A 21,914-nucleotide genomic window follows, 5' to 3' on the forward strand; every position below is an offset into this window, starting at 1 on the left:
GCTTCTTATTCTAATGGGATCGGGCAGTTTGCCTCGGCAGGATAGATACATCTATAGTTCGTGTCGTTCGATCTGTTCGCCTCGACAGTATTATGTACCACACTCTCATGGGAGCGGGTCATTCCCCTCGGTAATATATATAATAGATGTATCTATGGTTATATACCAGATTATGATGGGATCGGTCGTACGCCTCGGCATTTCTGCAAAATACTTCTATGGAATCGTGCGTATTATTTGTCAAAAGGGCGAGTGCATCTAGGAGTTTTACTGATTTGAATTATGACGACCTATCTGGTGAGGTCCATTATATATACATACATACATACATACATACATACATACATACATACATACATACATACATACATACATACATACATACATACATACATACATACATACTCCGGTGGAAGAGGTGACTACTAATCGAGAGTTGAGCTTATTGTTGAGAGAAGGATTGTACCACATATTTATACTTGTTTAATTAGTTTATTTACTCTGCCCTATATCTGTCTACTTCTTACTGTATCTGTCTTATTGGACCATTAGTAAGTGTCGATGTCGACCCCTCCTTACTACTTCTCTGGAGTTAGGCTAGATACTTATTCGGTACACATTTATTTACGTACTCATGTTATGATTGCTACATATTTTTGTGCAGGGACATATATGTCTATTGATCTTTTGGGCGCAGAGGCACGAATGATGTGGGGACTTACCGTGAGATGCATTTCATGTTACGATCTACAACCTGTAAAGTCTCCATTAGAGTTATTTGTATTCTCCTGTCTAATTTGTATCTTAGACAGATGTATTTTATTTTATTTCCTAGTAGATGCTCATGCACTTGTGACACAGGGTTTTGGGGGTACTCATGGGTTGTCCTTTATTGCAGTTGTGAAAACAGTATCAAACCCTATAAATTTTATGTCCTACTATTTAATTGATGAAAATTATGATTTCGAAAAGACTAAAATGGGTAATTAAGTTAAACATTCACTGTTGGCTTGTTTGACGGCGATGATAAGTGCCATCACGACCTCTAGTGGATTTTGGGTCGTGACAGCTTGGTATCAGAGCATTAGGTTCACTTAGGTCTCACGAGTCATGAGTAACTCTAGTAGAGTCTTGCCGGTCGGTACAGAGACGTTTGTACTTATCTTCGAGAGGCTAATGGGTTGTTAGGAGCATTTCCCTTCTTGATTCCTCATCGTGTGATTTGTTTCCTTTGAGGCTTATGCCTTTATTTCCTTCCTACTCAATATTATGCTACGAGAAGCGCTTGTTATCGATTGGGAATCGAGGAATTATAATGGTACTGCAGATATGGTGCATGATGTTTCTCCCTGCGTATTTGATCGGGCTATTGGCATCGCCTTACGGAAGGATGTTCTGTCGTTTTAGTTCAGTATTAGTATTGCTTATGTTTGAGGTTGGGCATTGATTGTTATGATGATTCATGCGCCGCAATCGCACAGTGTTGGTGTAATGGTATGGTGCTTATTTATGGGTCGTGGCAGTGAATAACTTGAAAGGAGGATTTCTCAATTCACGGCTTAGAGGTTCAGCATTTAAATTCCGGCGAAAGAAAGGCAATCAGACTATGGATGTTCAGGCCTTGGTTGATGAAATAATGAGACTTAGTATTTTCTAGCGTGGCGAAATTCTCAATTGTGATGTAGCATTGTCGTCCTTGTTGAACACATTAAGGTTCGCCGGTGTTATGGTCTTCCTTGATTTTTGTCCTTCGGGGCAAGGTGTTGTGAAATGGTGCCTGAGGAGCGGTTGTCAGAGATAGCGGTGTGTCGCAGTTCAGAATCAAATTGGTGTTTCTAATATTGATGGCTCGAGAAAAATGATCTTCTACGAGGTTTAGAGTTGGCAGCGACTCATTTGTTCAGGTGCTACAGGTATGGATTTGATTTGGGGCAATATTCAGGTAGCGAAGTATGAGGAAGGGCGTGGAGGGAGGTGTTTTGCGGTGGTTGAATTGCTATAAGGTCAAGAATGAAAAGCAGAAGTCAAGGAGTTGCTTAAAGGAGAGGGTTTAACCAAAGTTGGAGAGTGGCAAAATAATATATGGGTTCTGTGGTAGGATGGCCACACGCCTTGAGAAAAGCTTGGAGCCATTTGGGAATTCATGGTCGACAGTGACTAGGTCCACGTATTTTATTTAGATGCAACATGACTTCGAGTTTGGAATGTATTGTTGGACTTTCAGCTGATGTCAATGGGAAGAAGGAATCTCGGTGGGTCCTAGGGTTATGTAATTGTAGCTTCAAGCTAAGTGGGAGAGCCCCCACCGTCTATGATTGGATTGAGTGGTTGTCTACTTGTGCTGTTTCTGGTTATCGGTATATTGTTGGGTTATTACGACTAAGTAAAGAAAACATTAGTGGTAATTTGAGCAAAGGATTTGAGGAATGTGTGTTATATTTGGCCTTATCAGTTCGTGTTCAGTTTTGAGAAGACTCAGAGTTTATGCTTCGTGTGGATGTGATGTACAAGGAAAAGAATTCAGTTGGTTGCTTCTTTGAGAGGGTGTTCATGTGCTAGCAAAGCCTTAGAATTTGATTATATTCGGGAACAAGTCAGAGTGGGTGACTCTCAACAATGGTCCTAGTGGGTTCAAAATTAAAGTGCAGTGCCTAAGAATTTCGAGTCCGTGGTATGGTTAAGTATCGTGCTTTTGTAGTGGATTATGAAAGGGGCTTGGAGTGTTCTATGTTATCATTAGTCTGCGGTGTAGCATTCGAGGAATGAGAGAAGATAACTTCATATTCGTAGAGGAATTATCAGCATGGGTGTACCAGTTGAAGATGCGAATGTGTGCACAAGAAGGATATGAGTTAGTTCATGGGTTTTGAGGCAACATGGTCTCGTGAAATAGGGTCACTCAGAATGAATGCAGATTGAGTTCGTTATATTTTGAATGGAGTTATTATTATTTCTAAGGCAAGTCCAGAGTAAGTTAGAAGAACTCAGATCAGTTAGCAATGGTTGAATCGACATGATGGTGGCAATGATCAATTCCTTCAGCGTATTAAGTTATGTAGGTAATTTGTGGCAGTACGTGCGAGGCTTGATGGCCGCCGTAATTTGATTTATTTGGAGGTATTCGGTTATAATAGCCTATTATATGTAGATGGATCCCATAAGAGTTATGGAAGTTTAGACCACTACTTGCAGATTGTATTTTCTGCAGTTATAGGAATTCAGTCGTGTATTGCAATGGTTCTCCTGAAATGAGTTAAGTGAAAGGTTTCTATATGATGGAGTGTTTATTCTATTAGTGGTTCAGGAGTTATGATGGAATTCTTTTACTCTCGCATATTGGCATGTTAGGTGTGGTGAGCGGCATGGGGAATCAGAAGTTGAGGATCAAGGTTGCGGTTCGGTGTAGACAAGAATGTCACAGGCTTCTGATTAGTAGGAAAAAATTCAGATGTTTAGAGTAAGTTGGTATTGTTTTTAGCGCCACCTAAAATCGTTGTCATATGTAAGAGGCTTTGTGTACTGATTTGCCGATTCTCGATTTGCTTTACAACATTAGTATGGCCGGTGGTATAGATGTACAGACTTGTTATATGGTGCGAAAAGTCATGGGAATGTATCCCACGGGAAGATTTCATAAGTGTGGCATGCAGTCACTTGATTTATTAAAGACTGAAACCAAGTTTGGAGATTATGGTACTATCACTAATGTGAGAGTTTAGGACTGGAAGGTGCTCTATTCACTTGGTTGTGAACTACGGAAGTTTGTTCTGGATTCGACGGTTGTTCTTATGTGTTAGGGAAGAGGTTACTGCGGATACTTGAAAGGTTATTGGCCCAGTATGGTACGATCAGAATCGACTTGAGGTCCGCGGATGGATCTAAACGTAAGTGTGTGCTCTATATCCGGCCGAATGTGTTCATTTCAGCATAGCATTATTTATGGAGGAGTCTTCGGGCCTTGGATGTTATTTCTATTGTCAGCTATTCTGTGTAATCTTTATTGTGCCATGGGGATTGTGAGACGGTATGATTATTCGCACTCGTATCGAGATCCCATGTAGTTTGTGGTATTATGAGAGCATGATGGCTCTCGAAATGCAGGTCAATTATTGCACCTTAGTCATGCTTGAGTTTTGTAGCGTATGACGCTATCTATCTCCCCAGGGATGGTATTATGAATTTGGCGTGCTTGCAGCCGACATTCGGGTATTTCGTAGGTATGAGCATTCTAGCTCGGTAAGTATTTCCTTATAGATTATTACGTGTGGATCGGTTGGCATGCCGCCACGGGTACATTGGTTGGATCGTGTTGCACACCGCAACAGTGTGATGTTGAGTACAACTCCCCATATATATTCTTGTGTGTTTTGTTTCTTATTTTATGAGGAAGGTTCATAACATCTTTTCGGTTGTTTAATTAGTTACGTGGGTTGAGTAGTTCTTTCCTGAGTTCATTTTTCCTTATGTATCACATTCGAGTTTGTAGCTTGTTGGCACATTGTCGCGTCATATGAAATCTTAGATACTGTTTACAGTGGCTTATTGGTGGAGCAGCTTAAACTGGGTAAGACGAGATTATTAGACATGAGATCAGTGCGATCGGATTTATATAAGGCATGTTAAAGAACAAATATCATTAATCAATCCAGAATGAGGTAATGATTCTTGTCAGGAGGAGAGACTCCATAAATTGTGATTCGGCAGGTGGTTATGTGTTCTTACACATCTCTTCCATCGTGGCAGTATTGCAAAACTTGAAACAGGACTTATAGGCGTCATGAGGTGTGTTGTGGGCACCAGATTCGTGAGATTTCGGCTATTGTGGCCAGAGGGTGTTATTATGGTCATGTGAATTATGCGGTGCATGGTGTGAATTCAGTAAGGGTATACAATCATGTTTGGTACAGTGTGTAGTGATTGATACGGTGTTTATATGTTGGAGACTGGTCTGGTAGAGAATTTCGGATGTTGGAATTTGGTTCTAAGGCTTACTTGACTAAATAAAAGGGAGGATCTTCAAGTTGGCTCGAGCTAATGTGCTCAACTGGGTTGTGGTAGCATAAGTAGGTGCACGAGGTGTTAAACAGTGATTTCGGACAACTTCGGAGCAGGTCTTCTCCCGTTCGAGGACGAATGTATGTTTAAGTGGGAGAGAATGTAACGACTCAACCGGTCATTTTGGGCCCTAGCACGTCGTTTGGTGGTTTGAGGCCATGAGTAACTTCACTTCAGGTATTATGACTTGCACGTATGGTCGGAAATGAATTTCGGGAAGTTCGGGGATGACTTAGATGGAAAATTCTCATTTCGGAAGCTTAAAGTTGGAAAATTGACTAAGGTTTGATTTTTGAGTAAACGACATCGGAATCGGGATTTGAAGGTTCCAATAAGTTCGTATGACGATTTTGGAATTGGGCGTATTCCGAATCGGGTTTTGGATGACCCGGGAGCATTTCAGCACCTATTGTGAAAAGTTGGCATTTTGAAAGAATTTCATAAATTTGAATTGAAGTATATTTTAATATTATCAATGTCCGTTTGGAATTCCGAGCCTAGGAATAGATCTATAGGGTGATTCTGGTCGTAGAAGTGCGTCCGGATGTAGATTTGGAGGTCCGTAGGTCATTTCAGGGTCATTTAGCGAAAGTTGGAAATTTGAAGATTTTTTTTGGAAAATCTGACCGGGAGTGGACCTTTTGATACCGGGGTCGGATTGCGATTTTGGAAGTTGAAATAGGTCCGTAATGTCATTTAGGAGTTGTGTGCAAATTTTGAAGTCATTCCGGATTGATTTGGTATATTTCGGTACAAGTTATAGAATTTGGAAATTTGTAAGTATGATTCGAGGCGCGATTCATGATTTCGATGTTGTTTGACGTGCTTTGAGGCTTCGACTAGGTTCGTATTTCATTTTGGGACGTGTTGGTATAATTAGTTGAGGTCCCGAGGGCCTCGGTGAATTTCGGATGGTAAATAGATCGAGTTTGGGCTTGGAGGAATGCTAGAGCTGCTGCCATCTGGTGTAACCTCACCTGCGAGGTTTTGGCGCAGGTGCGGGGCCGCAAAAGCGGCCAGGAGGATCGCAGAAGCGGTTCTGGGCAAGCTGGGCAATGTCTGCAGGTGCGAGACTTTTTTTGCATCTGCGATGGCGCAGATGCAGCCTCTTGGAGCGCAGAAGCGGAGCGGAGCGCATGAGTGAGGTGGATTTGTGCACCTGCAATGTCATAGGAGCGGGATGTTATCCGCAGGTGCGAAGGGGGCGGCCTCCAATGTTTTCCGCAGAAGCAGTCTTGGTGTCGCAGAAGCGGCCTTTGGCTTCTCAGGTGTGCAAGTCGCATGGGCAGAATGTATAAGTTAGCCAAATCGGGTTTTGGCTCATTTCACCTCTTTTCTCTCATTAGAGCCGGCCTTGGGGGAGATTTTGGAGTGCCATTTTATCATCTTTCATGAGGTAAGTAATTCCCACATATTGTGAGTTAAATACATGGATTTAAACATGAAAATTAGTAGAAATTTAGGATTTTGAAGAAAAACCTAGAAATTGGTATTTTTGGATTTTGATCATGAAATTGGACATGGAATTGAGAATAAATTATATATTTGAGTTCGTAATGTTATGGGTAATGGTTATCTTCGAAAAATTCGGAATCCGGGCATGTAGTCCCGAATGAGGCTTTATCGACTTTTCGAGCAAAGTTGGAAAATTGTTCGAATCAATTTGTTATGAGTATTAGAATATATATTTATTGGTTTGCACACTATTTGACTAGTTTTGGAGCGACGGGCACCGGTTTGAGGTGTTAAAGCGGCGTTGGAGCCGCTTGTGAAATTTCGAAGCGAGGTAAGTCTCTTGTCTAACTCTGTGAGGGGAAAACTACCCCTAGGTATTGTAATTGATATGTGTTACTTGTTGCAGGGGCTATGTACGCATGAGGTGACGAGAATCCGTACGTAGCTATATTCATGTTATTGTCCGGGTAGACTCAGGTTCACGCCATGCTATAACTGTACTATTTGGATGATCTCTTGCTTATTAAATTCTTTTACTTCGCATTACTACTTGAGACTAGACGGACGCAGAGTGATAGACTTGCTATTGCAGAGATTTGACGAGTTTCATGATTAGCCGCGGAATAAATATACTCCTCATATGAATTTCTCTCGCGCTATGCGTTCTCATCGAAATGTTTCCTCAAAGCTCCTTATAACTCACATGTTCCTTCGTGAGTGGGGCCAAGGACCCGTCAAAGCTTCTTATTCTAATAGGATCGGGCTGTTCACCTCGGTTGGATAGATACATCTATGGTTCGTACCGTTTGACCCTCGGCAGTGCGCACACTTTATGGGACCGGGCCGTTCGTATCGGCAAGATTATGTACCACGCTCTCATGGGAGCGGGTCATTCGCCTCGGCAATATATATATATAATAGATGTATCTATCGTTATATACCAGATTATGCTAGGATCGGGCCGTACGCCTCGGCATTTCTATAAAATACTTCTATGGAATCGTGCGTATTATTTGTTAAAAGGGCCAATGTATCTGGGAGTTTTACTGATTTGAATTATGACATCGTCATAATCATCATAATTCAAATCAGGAAAACTCCCAGATACACTGGCCCTTTTGACAAATAATACGCACGATTTGTACATGTATATATATATATATATATATATATATAGACACACACACACTCCGGTGGAGAAGGTGATTACTAATTGAGAGCTGAGCTTATTGTTGAGAGAATGATTGTATCACATATTTATATTTGTTTAATTCGTTTATTTACTCTGCTCCATATATGTTTATTTCTTACTGTATATGTCTTATTAGACCACTAGTAAGTGTCGATGTCGACCCCTCGTTATTACTTCTCTGGGGTTAGGCTAGATACTTACTGAGTACGCATTGATTTACGTACTCATACTGCATTTGCTGTATATTTTTGTGCAGGTACATATATGTCTAGTGATCTTTTGGGCGCAGAGGCGCGGATGATGCAGGGACTTACCGTGAGATGCATTTCATGTTTCGATCTGCAGCCTATAAAGTCTCCATAAGAGTTATTTGTATTCTCCTGTCTAATTTGTATCTCAGACAGATGTATTTTATTTCCTAATTGATGCTCATGCACTTGTGACACTGGGTATTGGGGGTACTTATGGGTTGTCCTTTATTGCAGTTGTGAAAACAGTATGAACAACCCTGTAAATTCTATGTCTTACTATTTAATTGATGAAAATTATGATTTCGAAAATACTAAAATGGGTAATTAAGTTAAACATTCATCGTTGGCTTGTTTGAGTGATGTTAGACGCCATCACGACCTCTGGTGTATTTTGGGTCGTGACAGATAATCTGCTCTTATTTTTTGGAAGGACTAGGTGATTGCTCACTCTTAAGTCTCGGCCTCTTACTATGCTCTTCGTCGACTTGCTTGTGTGTATAGTCCTAGATACAATTTTCAATCATATCGATCACTTTGATTCGGTAAACATATTGAATTTCTGGAGCTCAGAATATTGAGTTACAAGTTTGATGCGATAAGCAAAGTACAGTTTAATCTTTGAGCAATTTAAGAACTATAATAGTATTTTTAAATGACGGTAGTATTCGAATCAATTTGTATGTACCTTGATTGTTCCATATGATACCTTGTAACTCCTATCAGTACCAGCAAATGAAAAGAAATCACCTAAAGTTTTTTGCTTCTACTGGATTTTGAATTTGAAACCTCGTGGTTCTATTCCCAATATATTGACCAATACTAACAACAATGATAATACTCACATAGATCAAAACGTGCAACTTATTTAGCAAGTCAATTCAGAAATTAGATGATTGGACAAAAATATATAGGTTTTAGACTAATTACCAAACATATAATTACACTATAATTACTGGTAAGCACCCTCCATGTGACCTTATTATGTCTTTTAAGGATAACATAATTGCATATATAATGTCCCAATAAATTATTGTAACTCCCTAGAATAATCTCATATATGATTTGTGTTAATTATAATAGCTCCTAATACATCCCTAAATGTAGTTACACGTGTTACGTGTTGGTATAAGTAATGCTGCGAAAACTAATATACCACCCTTTTCCGCCCTAATACTAGGTAAATTACCAAGATTTGTATGCATAGATACTTAGACAAGTTATAAACTACTACATTAGTACTCATGAAGATATTATCAAGCCATTTTAATGTTATAACTCCCCTTTTTATAGTTCCCTATATTTGATATTTGATGCCAATCTATTTCCCATGAACTAAGCATGTTTAATACCTTTAGAAGCAACTTTATGGCTGCCTTTTCGAGAGTATTATACGTAAGGTAGACGATAGTTTCACTAGATGTACACCAGAATCAGGGGAGGAGATGATGGTGTAACATATCAGATTATACATAAGCTAATAGTTTGGCCCGATATTCATGACCTACCTAGGTGAATGTTAGACTCTATTATGCGCAATTGGAAAGTGAGGAATTTGCTAAGGATTATTTTTGAACTATATATTTGATTTTTGAAGGGTGATCAATTGGTAATCCTTCAATAGTTGTAGCATCGAAAATATATGCTTTTAAAAACTGAAGCCAACAAAATCAAGAAAGGAAAATCACTGAGAGAAATAGTTGTAACAATGAGAAAAAAATCCCAATAGAAATAGATAATAACGAGATAAAAGAGAGAGACGATAATGGAGATGTGCAGAAAGAAAGACGAAGAGAGAAGGAATTGTGAACATTTTATAGAAAAAAGGTGACAAGGCAAAATATTTTAGTGATTTTGATTCCAAAATTACTTGGCAAAAACTTGTGATTATTTTCCAATGTGGTGGCAATATTTGCGATTGACAAATACGCTTGAAAGTAGTTTGTTTGAACAACTAAAGGTGTCTAGATGAAAATTCACAGTAGAGCAGGGGGCAGGAATAGAATTTTCTGCAACTACAGGTGTCTATTTGCCTATTCTACCATAAATTTATGCAAAATGGGCCTGCTGATAATTGGGTTGTAGCGTCATTTAATAGCCCAGGTTCTCTAATCTATCTCACCAAGCCCAACGTATATAGCCCTATATTTATCACTTATATAGCACTGAACGAACTCTCCATTCGTCACTCGAACGGCGCTTACAAACCCTAATTTGGGTTTTCTCCTACAGGTATCTCTTCTTCTCTCCCACTAACACAGTCACCATTTCGAGGGCCTTAAACTTTTACCTAGAGATTACTGTTACAAAAGTTCTGTTTGGCTGCCCAAAAAACCCGTGAAAATATCGCTAATTTCTAGCTGAAATACTGATTTTTTTTTTTATCTTATTTGATTGACACCAGTGAATTTAGAAGGCAAAAGAGAAGTGCTTGAGCTATGAGGTAATTTTTACTCTTATTTGCTGGCTTCTTAATATATTGTTATTAATAACATTTGTAAAATAGTTATTTTTTGTTTTTATTGTTTGGTCTTGTTGAGTATTTGCGTTAAATTAGTTGCATTTTAATTTTGGAACAGTAAGCTTCAGAGTGAAGCCCTAAGAGAAGCAATCTCTGTAATTAAGAATGATTGCAATGAGAAGAAGAGGAAGTTCACAGAGACAATTGAGCTCCAGATTGGGCTTAAGAACTATGATCCCCAAAAGGACAAGCGTTTCAGTGGATCTGTGAAACTGCCTCACATTCCTCGTCCTAAGATGAAGATTTGTATGCTCGGAGATGCTCAGCACGTTGAGGAGGTAATCCTCCTTTTTGCGTTAGTTAATGGCTACACTTGAGCTTCATTTGATTCTTGTTTACCTCATAAAGTATTTGCTAACTAAAGCTTGGTATTTAAATGGAAAAGGGTAGAGTGGTGGACACATTTTCCACCGAGTTCTCGCTTATAAAAATAAAGTAGTTGAAAGTGCATATGCTACTGCTGAGTGGATTTCCATTGCTGCCCTTAATATCATTATTTTAATTGTCAATTATTTAACAATGTGTATATGTAGTTATTACTTGGAAAATTATATTGAGAATGAATTGATTGTATTATTGTCAATTGACATATTTTGTAGGATCCAATGAATTCGAAAGAATTGAACGAGGAGCAGTATGAGGTGAAAATTCAAAATTTCATGCACGGTTCTGTAATTGCTATGGGCACTATGATGTTATCATCAATGATGATTGCCTAACAGTTCAAGAGCAGTTAAAAAGAGTGGAATCACAGTCAAAATGTGTTTTTCACAGGTTGGAAAATATTTTGTGCTTTGTTTATTAGTTTGTCTTTCTACCTTTGTTTCTATGTGTTCTCTTCTAGTCTGTGATGCGTTTCTTGTGTATAAAATGCAATTGCATGATTTGATCATGACTCAAATAGTGTGGTAACTTGGCTAAAAGATGTAATGGCGCCAGAAGTCCCATTAGTTGCAAGGGTAAATCTGCCAATTATGTGTGAATGCCGATTAGTAGGATGTTTAATTTTTAGCTTTATGATGTTGATCTTGTGTTGTTGCATTTGATGGTAAATTTTCTGGGTACTAATTATAGAAAATTATACACGCTACTGTTAGGTGAATTGTACTTGAACCATTAGTTTTTTTAGGGAGATAATCACAATTTGCCATTGCCACACGTGTTTGCAGGCTGAAAAGATCGGGTTGGAGTACATGGATGTGGAAAGCCTCAAGAAGCTTAACAAGAACAAGAAGCTAGTTAAGAAGCTTGCCAAGAAGTACCATGCTTTCTTGGCTTCAGAATCTGTCATCAAGCAGATTCCTCGTCTCTTGGGTCCCGGTCTGAACAAGGCTGGCAAGTACTTTAACTCAATTTTGTTCTTTCTTGAGGTGGTTTGCTCTTGATTAAGCCCCCATTTAAGGTCTCTTAACTGGCTCCTTGTGAATGCAGGTAAATTTCCTAGCCTTGTTTCCCACCAGGAGTCACTCGAGTCTAAGGTTAACGAAACCAAGGCCACAATCAAGTTCCAATTGAAGAAAGTGCTTTGCATGGGTGTTGCTGTTGGCAATCTTGACATGGAGGAGAAACAAATCTTCCAGAATGTGCAAATGAGTGTGAATTTCCTTGTGTCATTGCTAAAGAAAAATTGGCAAAACGTAAGTCCATCTGGCATATCTCAGTTTAGGCATCTGCTTTTTCCTTTGAATTATTGTTTGAGACAGAATGCTGTGTTTTCTTTTATTGACCTGGTTTAATTGTTATCACAACAGGTGAGGTGTTTGTACTTGAAGAGCACAATGGGGAAGACACAGCGTGTCTTTTAAGATAATTGTCTCGTTGTTGCAACTTTTTGGGCATTTTGCTTGTAAGAGATACTAATGAAAATTTTGGATAGTTGTCATCCTGGATAATGGTTTTATTGTAATATCATTACAGGGATCGTTTTGCCAGACATTTTTATTTTAAAAGATGTTAGCACTGTTCTTTATTCTCTTATTTTTATCAACTATGATTTCCTTTGCATGATGATCTCTATTCATTATGTTTAGTAGTACATTTCTTTTGTCCAGTTTCTTCTTATCCATCCCCATGCAATGCCTTCCCTCATCTCCTCGTTCATGGTTCTTAGAAAGCCAATTAGCAGAGCAAGAGCGTCTCATAAACAATGACGAATACTTGCATTGAAGGTTGGCAATATTTGTGAATTAGCGATTCTCCGTGCCTTTCATTCATCTTGTTTTGACTATGGCCTCGAACAGGTCGCTACTTTTCTTCCCTTTTCATCCATGCTCCATGCTCATCCTATTTTTGCTGAAATTACTACAACTAATCACTATTTGAAAAAATAGTCTCTCTTTTCCATTGTTAAAGACGGTTACCAACTATTTTATTGCTGGAGCCTCCTAATATACCTATGATAGTTGTGCCTATGGTAAGACTAGTGTTCGTGGTGCTAGATTCTTATAATATTGTATTTTTTCAACACGCTGAGGTCTATCTGTTTTAAGATGTGAAAATTTGTGATTGAAAACACCCCTGTTGTATAATCCAAACCAAAAGTGCATCTTCATTTTAATGTATCTAACACGAAACATCCTTAATCATTTTAAAAATTAACAACTACTATTATATTTCAAAGTGGAGTTCATGTTAAAAACAGGCGGAGCAACTTAACAAATCACACAAGACTTCTATCCAAACCGTGGGCCTTTTTCTTCCCAAAAGTTATATGAGTACGTGTGACTGTATTTCCGATTCAGCTAATTTTCAGATTGTTCACAATTCATAGCTCAATAGTTTTCTGGCTGTGCAGTTTGGTTCGACAGTTAAGTCTGCAGTACCCCTTTTTTTTTTTGTGCATAAATGCTGTTTCACTCTTTAATTTTTCAGGAGGAGGCCAGTGTATGATCTGTTTACGAGTTTCTGTTCGTTTTTAGCTTTTGACGGGAATTTAACTTTTTGCCAAATGTGCTAAAATTTCAAAACACTAAGGATCTTTCTTGTTAGTCTAGAGTCTGCGTTTGACTATAGATTCCCATATTTGTTTTGAAAAATCTGATTTTGGTGAAATTTGGTTTGAAGATGAAATTGTGTTTGGACATCAATTTTCAAAACATATTTTCCAAATTTATTTTAGAAAAATATGAAGTATGACTTATACCCAACAACAACAACGACGACCCAGTATAATCCCACAAGTGGGGTCTGTGGAGGGTAATATGTACGCAGACCTTACCCCTACCCTGAAGGGTAGGGAGGCTGTTTCCAGGAGACCCTCGGCTCAAAAAACAATAGGAGATGATATATTAGTACCATAAAAATGCGTAATAAAAATAACAACAATATATAAGAGATATGAAATATGAAATATAGGATATTAAATACGAAAATACGAAAATACGAAATAGATGGCTGGTATAGTAAACTAGAAGGTAAAGCCCTGCCTCAATAGACGACCAATGACATTCCTAGTCTAACTCCTAACTGGATAGTCTTCCTCTATTGTGTTGTAGAAATATTCACACTCTCCCCTAACCTACAACCCTAATGCTCGACCTCCATAAATCCCTATCAAGGGCCATGTCCTCAGTAATCCTAAGTCGTGCCAAGTCATGTCTGATCACCTCTCCCCAATACTTCTTAGGTCTCCTTCTACCTCTCTGCGTGCCCACTACAGCCAGTCGCTCACACCTCCTCACCGGTGCATCAGTGCTCCTCCTCTGAATGTGCCCGAACCATCTGAGTCTCACTTCCCGCATCTTGTCCTCCATGGGGGCCACACCCACCTTCTCTCGAATATCTTCATTCCTAATCTTATCCATCCTTGTATGCCCGCACATCCACCTCAACATCCTCATCTCTGCTACTTTCATCTTCTGGGTGTGTGAGTTCTTTACCGGCCAACATTCAGTTCCATACAACATGGCAGGCCTAACCACTGCTCTATAAAACTTTCCTTTTAGTAACAGTGGCAAAACAACAACAACAACCCAGTATAATCCCACACGTGGGGTCTAGGGAGGGTAATATGTACGCAGACCTTACCCCTACCCCGAAGGGTAGAGAGGCTGTTTCCAGGAGACCCTCGACTCATACCATTATAGTAACAGTGGCACAAGTTCTAAAAATTATGACAAATACCCAACAATACCATTATCAATAACATTCATTATATTATCGCAAACCATAGTCCTGAACATAAATAGATTTGATACAACATTATTACAAAATGATAAATGGTGGGCTCTTTTATAAAATACAAAAGTTTGGGGCAATAAAAAAATATAATAGTGATATTTTGGCTGGCCGAAAACCAGCTATTGGGATTTGGAATTTTGCATGGCCAAACATGTGTTTGCCAAATAAAACCCAAATTTATTTTGGCAAAATCTATGGTCAAACTAGTCCTAAGATTGCAAACTTTAACAATAAATGGTTTATAACCAGTAAAGTTTCCTCGTTTCGGATTGCTGGTTCTCCATTTCATCCCATACTAGCACCTCCTCCCTCCAAGGAAAAGGGGGGAAAAGTAGAAGAAAAGCGAGTTGTTCCCTTTCTTCTTGAAGTATGTTTAGGTGGCATAAATCTTGTTCTTGAGTGAGTAAATTAATCACGCGGTCAAATAGTTTAAACCCCTGATCCTTAGATTGGTCAGCATATATCAAAGAGTTGTAGTCCATTTCAGTGGTAATTTTAAACATAATGTTCGATTGCAAAACTTTTAGACCCTTAGCCTAGTAGGTTGTATCTTTAAAACGATTCCGGAACCCAATTGTGGTTCTTTTGGACTCAAAATACATAAATAGGTAGGGAAAAAAGGTGACATTTTTATGTATAGCACCACAATACTTGGTGCTATACATAAGTTTTATATATAGCGCCTGGTATTTTGGTGCTATACTCCTTTTTCCTGGTCCCACCAACAATTCTTGACTTCAATAATTCAAAAGCATATAGTGCCAACTTTTTGAGCGCTATATATATAAAATTTCCGGCTAGCCATTTCCTATATAAAGAGGTTAGGATTGTATAGAAATTCATTCAAAATTTTTTTTAACTCTTGTTGAAACGTTTATTGTTGTTAAATTCTCCAGCATTTTTTCATTATGTCTGAAGAGCGTAGAATAAGAGTTTCATTATATTGGGGGAGTGAGGTTGTGATGGAGAATAACTCCGTGGGCTACAGTTTACCTGCTCAGTGTCATGTTAAATTGCCACTTACAATAGAGTACGATAAATTGATATCGTTGTTATGCAAAAAAAATGAGTGTGAGGAAACGTTCAGTGATACTTAAAGTAACTGGAAGATATCCGTATCGACGTTCAATTAGGATATCCGTATTCCGTTCAATTAAACGTTCAATTAATATCGACGATGATGAAACTTTGAATGATTTTCTGAGGACTCCGGACGAATGCCGGGAATTTCTTGTAATCACAATGTTGGAGATGTACGTGAAGGTTGAAGCCGTTCCAAAAAAGAGGTTGTGCGTAATAAAGATAACCCCCAGTCATCGGGTGGTTATTCTGGAGCAGTTTTTGCCGAACAGGTTCCGGATGAAAGAGTTTTCCTTGATTTAAACTTATCACCGCCGGCGAATGAGCAGCGAGAAAATAATTTATACCTTGCTTTCCATAATTCACAAGACGAGTGGTAAACTTCAATTTTCATTTGTGTTAATTATGTATATTTTTGGCGTATTGAATTTGTATTAACGCTCATATATTTAATAGGGGGTACCGGCCAGATATGAATTTTACAAGTGGACCATCCGGTAGTCATCACCTAATTGAAAACGTCTATCATAGAATTTCATCAAATTACGACTTGTAAGTGAAGTGATATAGCCATATGGAAAGCATTTATTAATTCAGTAGCTTATATTTTTGTTGGTTGTGCAGTGAAAACGAGCAAGTTGAACCACCAGTACTCACTCAATTGACCGAAAACGACGTATTACATCGGGATCTGGCAGATGCACAGAGTGAGGAACAGAACAGTGATTACGATAACAATGCCGATGAATCCGGAGACGAGACACCCTTTTTTCGTGAGGATGGTGATGAGCAGGATGAGGAGGAAGGACCTGATTTGAAGAGAGACCCCCTAGACGAAGAGTGTACGAGTCCGAAGTGCCGTTTCATTCAAGGGAGATTCCTTACATTGATAACTTGCCAACCGTGCCAGATGTGGAAGCTCTTACAAGGGATTTTGATGAAATCCGAACATCAATGTGGGATGAGTCTAGACCAACGGTGCTTGCAAAGGGGATGCTTTTCCTAATAAAGCGCGCTTAAGCAGGGCTTGTAAAATGAACAACGTAAAAGAGTGTCGTGAGATACAGGTATGAGAGTCAAGTCCGATGGTATACAAGGTTGTTTGTCGCAGGTGGTTTTGGCCATGTAATTGGATGTTGCGTGCGACCAAGAAGAAGACAAGTATGTGAAAAGTGGGTAAATACATTCCTACCCACACATGCGAAATGGACACATTCAACGGAAATCACTTCAACTTGGATATTGACTTGATTTCTCTTGTACTTATTCCGCACCTCGAAGCGTCCATAGGTATACAATCAAATAGTGCATTACATCAGTCCACCAGGAATATGGCCATACCATTACGAAAAGAAAGGCATTTCTCGGGCGCAAACGAACGTTTGAAATTGTGTACGGTAATTGGGATAAGTCATTTGCATCTCTGCCAAAGTTCATGGCCGCACTGCAGCACTTTAACCCCGGGACAGTTGTTGAATGGAAGCTTGAGCAGAGTTCGGGAACACCAGAATACATATTCAATTACGTGTTCTGGGCGTTTAAGCCAGCAATTGATGGTTTTTCGCATTGTCGGCCCGTAATATCCATAGACGGAACTCATGTCTATGGAAAGTAAGATATCAAGCTATTGATAGCCGTAGCAGTGGATGCTAATGGACAAATATTTCCTCTAGCTTTTGCTGTTTGTGCCAATGAAAGCATAGAGACGTGGCCTCTGTTTTTGAACCACCTGAAAGAGCACGTTGTCAAACACCGTTCAGGTATTTGTCTAATATCTGATGAGCACGGTGGTATATTAAGTTCTGTGGAGAACTTGCCTGCATGGCAAGAACCTTATGCATACCATACCACCGTTACTGCGTGAGGCACTTTAAGGCCAATTTTTAGAAGGCACATCCCAACAATGATCTATATGATTTTATGTGGATGACAGCAACAGACCACCAACATCATAAATTTCGGAGGCATATGGATTCTATCAGGCAAGAAGACGAGGCAGCCTATCGTTGGTTAATACGACATGACCCTGAAAATTGGACGTTGCATGCGGATGATGGCAGACGATGGGGAATTCTTACTAAAAATGTATCAGAGTCCTTCAATGGGTTATTGAAGTCGGCAAGAGGATTGCCCGTCACAGCCATGATGCGGATGTCGTTCAAGCAGATGGCGGAGAGGTTTGTTGAACGGTCTGCAGCTGCAACGGAATTGATGGAGAGGGGTGTTGCATTTATGCCAGTGCCGATGCAGAGATTTGAGAAATACAGACGGCGAGCACATTGGCATTCATTTTTGCAGTATGATAACGAAAGAGGTATTTTTGAAGTTCTCACCGCTATCCATAATAATCGGGGTAATAATGTACATACCCTAAATGAATCAGCAAGGTTATGCTCGTATGGGAAATGGTCCATCTACCACATGCCTTGCTCACATGCCATCAAATGTTTTTAACGTGTTGGTTATGCGGAGACCAACTATGTTGATCAACAATATAGTGTTTCCAAGTACCTAAACACATATAGTGGTCAGTTGCAGCTAGTGGGTGTTGAGCATTATTGGCCTCCGAAACCATTTAAAATGGTGTATAACAAGTCCTATTTGCGTAAAAGATAAGTGCAGAAGAGAACGCGTATACGGAACCAAATGGATGTTAGTGATACTGTTTATGCGCGCAAATGTGGTATATGCTCGCAAACAGGACACGACCGTCGTAAATGTCCTTCAGCTTGTTTGGGTAGCAAAACTAATCAAGCTCGTGGTGAGTGTTCTTCTAATGTACCTAACTATCCATGAGTTGATGTTGTAATAATTTGTTGTTATGTCTATGTTTCAAGATTTATGAAATAAAATTATACTTGTTAACTATGATTTGTACTTTCCCATTTTACCTATTTAAATAATAATTTAATAAAATTATCTGTATATTTATTATGTGTGTGTTGTCTTGTCGAACTGAAAAAGCTGACCAGCTGACATAAAGTTGTCTTGTCAACATCATGATATTTAACACGCAAAGTATAGTGCCATTAGATAGTACGTTATGTGTTGTTGTCTTGTCGAACTGAAAAGCTGACCAGCTGACATAAAGTTGTCTTGTCAACATCATGATATTTAACACGCAAAGTATAACGCCATTAGATAGTACGTTATGTTTGTGTTGTCTTGTCGAACTGAAAAAGCTGACCAGCTGACATAAAGTTGTCTTGTCAACATCATGATATTTAACACGCAAAGTATAACGCCATTAGATAGTACGTTATGTGTGTGTTATCTTGTCGAACTAAAAAAACTGACCAGCTGACATAAAGTTGTCTTGTCAACATCATGATATTTAACACGCAAAGTATAGCGCCATTAGATAGTACGTTATGTGTGTTGTCTTGTCGAACTGAAAAAGCTGACCAGCTGACATAAAGTTGTCTTGTCAACATCATGATTTTTAACACGCAAAGTATAGCGCCATTAGATAATACGTTATGTGTGTGTTGTCTCGCCTATAAATAACGGGTTCATTGTAGTTATTTTGTGTGCTCAAAATTTACTAAAAGCAAATATTTTATTAAAAGTAAGGTTTTTTTTACTAAAAGCAAACATTTCACAAATGGCTCAACCTCTTCGTCCATCAAAGTGCAACTATGGAAAAGCATGTTTGATGCAAAAGTGTTGGGACGATGGTGAAGTTGGACGCCGCTACTAGCACTGTATGAACCAGTTTTACAAGGTTCCCGGCGAACCTATTTGTGATTTTGAGGAATGGGTTGATGAACCATGTTATCAGGAATGTTACAGAGAACAACTGAAGTTTCTTCATAATATATGTTTAAGACAACAGGAACATGAAAAAGAAAGCAATAGAATTATTGCAGACTTGAGGGCGAACCTGAAGGAGGTGAGAGAAGAAAAATGGAAAACATAATGGAATTGTGAAGCACAAAAGAAACGTAAAAAAATATAAACTGGAACTTGCGGAGGTGAAGGCGAAACTGAAAGAGGTAGAAGAAGAAAAAGAACAACTGGAAGAACGATTTAAGTGGTTGGAGCGGAGAATAAATAACAACCAGGGCTAAACATTGGCATGTATGTGTTTAGTGTATTTTTCATATTTCATGTATTTTTATTATGTTAGCCTGCTATGTTTGTGTTTGTGCTTGTGTTTGTGCTATAGTAATGTTTTCCTTATTTGTTGTACTAAATTTTATTTTAATTGAAGTAGAAGTTAAGTTTAAGTGCTTGTTTTGTACTAAATTTTATTTTAATTGAAGTGGAAGTTAAGTTTAAGTGCTTCTGTTGTACTAAATTTTATTTTAATTGAAGTGGAAGTTAAGTTTAAGTGCTTGTGCTGTACTAAATTTTATTTTAGTTGAAGTGGAAGTTAAGTTTAAGTGCTTGTGTTGTTCTAAATTTTATTTTATGAAACTATCAAACAAATGGAGAACTAAAAAAAGTAATGGGTATATTCGATTAAATATTGTTGTTAATATATACAAAAATATTATTTACACCATGTCAATGTGTCCCGCATCCGATGTGTCTCAATGCAGCCGCTGGCCTGAGGCGCATCCCCTCCCGCCCGGGTACGCTATCAAGATCATCGTCATCAAGTCGTCTCCTTATAGCCGGATGCGATGCAGGATGACATGTATCGATGGTGCTGTCAGCTCCAGTAGAAGTCTACATAATAATATGAAACTTAATGTAGAAAACTACATAACAATTCACAATAATTTATATTATCTTAACATCATCGTCTCTAGATCCTGAATGTAGTCATCTGTCACTACATCGCATGAAGCCTTAAAAAGGAAATTAATAAAGTTAAAGAAAATAAATAAGTTACAGTTAAAACAAATTCAAATTCAATACTAATAAACTCATACCTGCACATGTGATGTGGAGCCATAACTCAGTCGGCGCCCACTATAAAAATCTCGGGTCGGTCAATCCTCAACAGTGGTAGACGGGCCTGAGAAGTATCTACCCCAATCCACTCCTTGAATATCCGAGCCCGTGATCAATAATTGACCTAATGGGGTCACTTGCGATGGCACTGGAGTGCGATAAATTCCAAGGTTGTAAGACGGCATGTCTGTCTCATGCATGCCACCTGCCATATCAGCAGCAACATCATCAACAGGAGCCTTAACGCCCCTTTGCTGAGGACCACCTCCTCTCCGCCCACGATCACTTCGTCCGACAGCACCAGCTCGTCGGGCACCACCAGCTCGTGGGATACCACGACCTCGATGGTACTGCGCTGGGTCCATATAATCAGCCTCGTGTGCCAAACGCTGATCCAATCGGGCTCGCTGCAGTGTCTGGGCAGCCATATCCATGAATCGACGACTATACTCCTGCATGGCCATAGGATCGTAGACATAACTTTGCATCTGCTGCCCCATATGATAGACGGTATGCAATCCAATCACCTGCACAAAGTAAAACATATAAACTACATATTTGGTACTAAATTACAAGTATATAACTAATAATAACAGAAAACATACCAGGGCCTCGTGTCTCCCAGCGTATGGGACGTACCGACCATGTGGCTGATGAACTGGGTTCCCGATAAAAAGTCGGGAAACAGTGCGGTACCATGCCATATAATGTTGAATAGGAAAGTGTTGCGGAGGTGGGGTCAAGTCCCCTCGCCTTTCCCAAGTACCCAACTGCTCGTTAAGCCATGCCATAAATGTGTCGTCCGCCCTGGACCGATCATCCCTCTCATAATATAAATCATACCATGCAGGCGGAGTCGGTATAGGCTACGACAGGCCAAACTGACGAAATACCCGCTCAGAGGCATGGTGCTCGACAATATCGATGCATATGAGCGGGACAGAAGCCCTCCAAATATGTCGGCCGAACGTGCAATACGCTGGCAGGGTACCCTATCACCTCATCGCTGTACGGCGTCCAGATGAACTATCAAATAAGAACACAAACCGTTAGTATGCACAACACTAAGTTAATCTATAACAGGTAAGTTTAGTTAGATATTCACCTGTGCGTCCTCCAGTAGATACAACACATCCATGCAGAGGGGGAGATTATGATGGACATCATACTCTCGTGCAAGAGTATGACGCATAACCCACCTACATGCTAGAGGGAGTTGCAGAATTTCTACATTAGCCGGTAGCTGTGGTAGAGGTGGTTGAAACTGCAGAAATCACTCCCA

The 21,914-nt window shown here is 39.3% G+C and overlaps 1 protein-coding gene and 1 non-coding gene across 2 annotated transcripts; both read left to right on the forward strand.

Annotated features, from left to right (window-relative positions):
* Positions 1-10,070: 10,070 nt before the first annotated feature.
* LOC107830403 (large ribosomal subunit protein uL1z) lies at positions 10,071-12,440 on the forward strand. The gene is made up of 6 exons (XM_016657948.2): positions 10,071-10,182; positions 10,355-10,393; positions 10,530-10,749; positions 11,641-11,806; positions 11,903-12,108; positions 12,223-12,440. Exons 2-6 carry the CDS (start codon positions 10,389-10,391, stop codon positions 12,274-12,276), a joined length of 651 nt encoding a protein of 216 aa, XP_016513434.1. The 5' UTR covers positions 10,071-10,182; positions 10,355-10,388; the 3' UTR covers positions 12,277-12,440.
* A 155-nt stretch (positions 12,441-12,595) lies between these two features.
* LOC142173159 (small nucleolar RNA snoR86) lies at positions 12,596-12,722 on the forward strand. Its single transcript, XR_012702592.1, has one exon. It is a non-coding gene; the product is annotated as a small nucleolar RNA snoR86 (small nucleolar RNA).
* Positions 12,723-21,914: the final 9,192 nt, after the last annotated feature.

The sequence above is a fragment of the Nicotiana tabacum genome, chromosome 18 (genome assembly GCF_000715075.1).
Source record: "Nicotiana tabacum cultivar K326 chromosome 18, ASM71507v2, whole genome shotgun sequence".
Taxonomy (NCBI): domain Eukaryota; kingdom Viridiplantae; phylum Streptophyta; class Magnoliopsida; order Solanales; family Solanaceae; genus Nicotiana; species Nicotiana tabacum.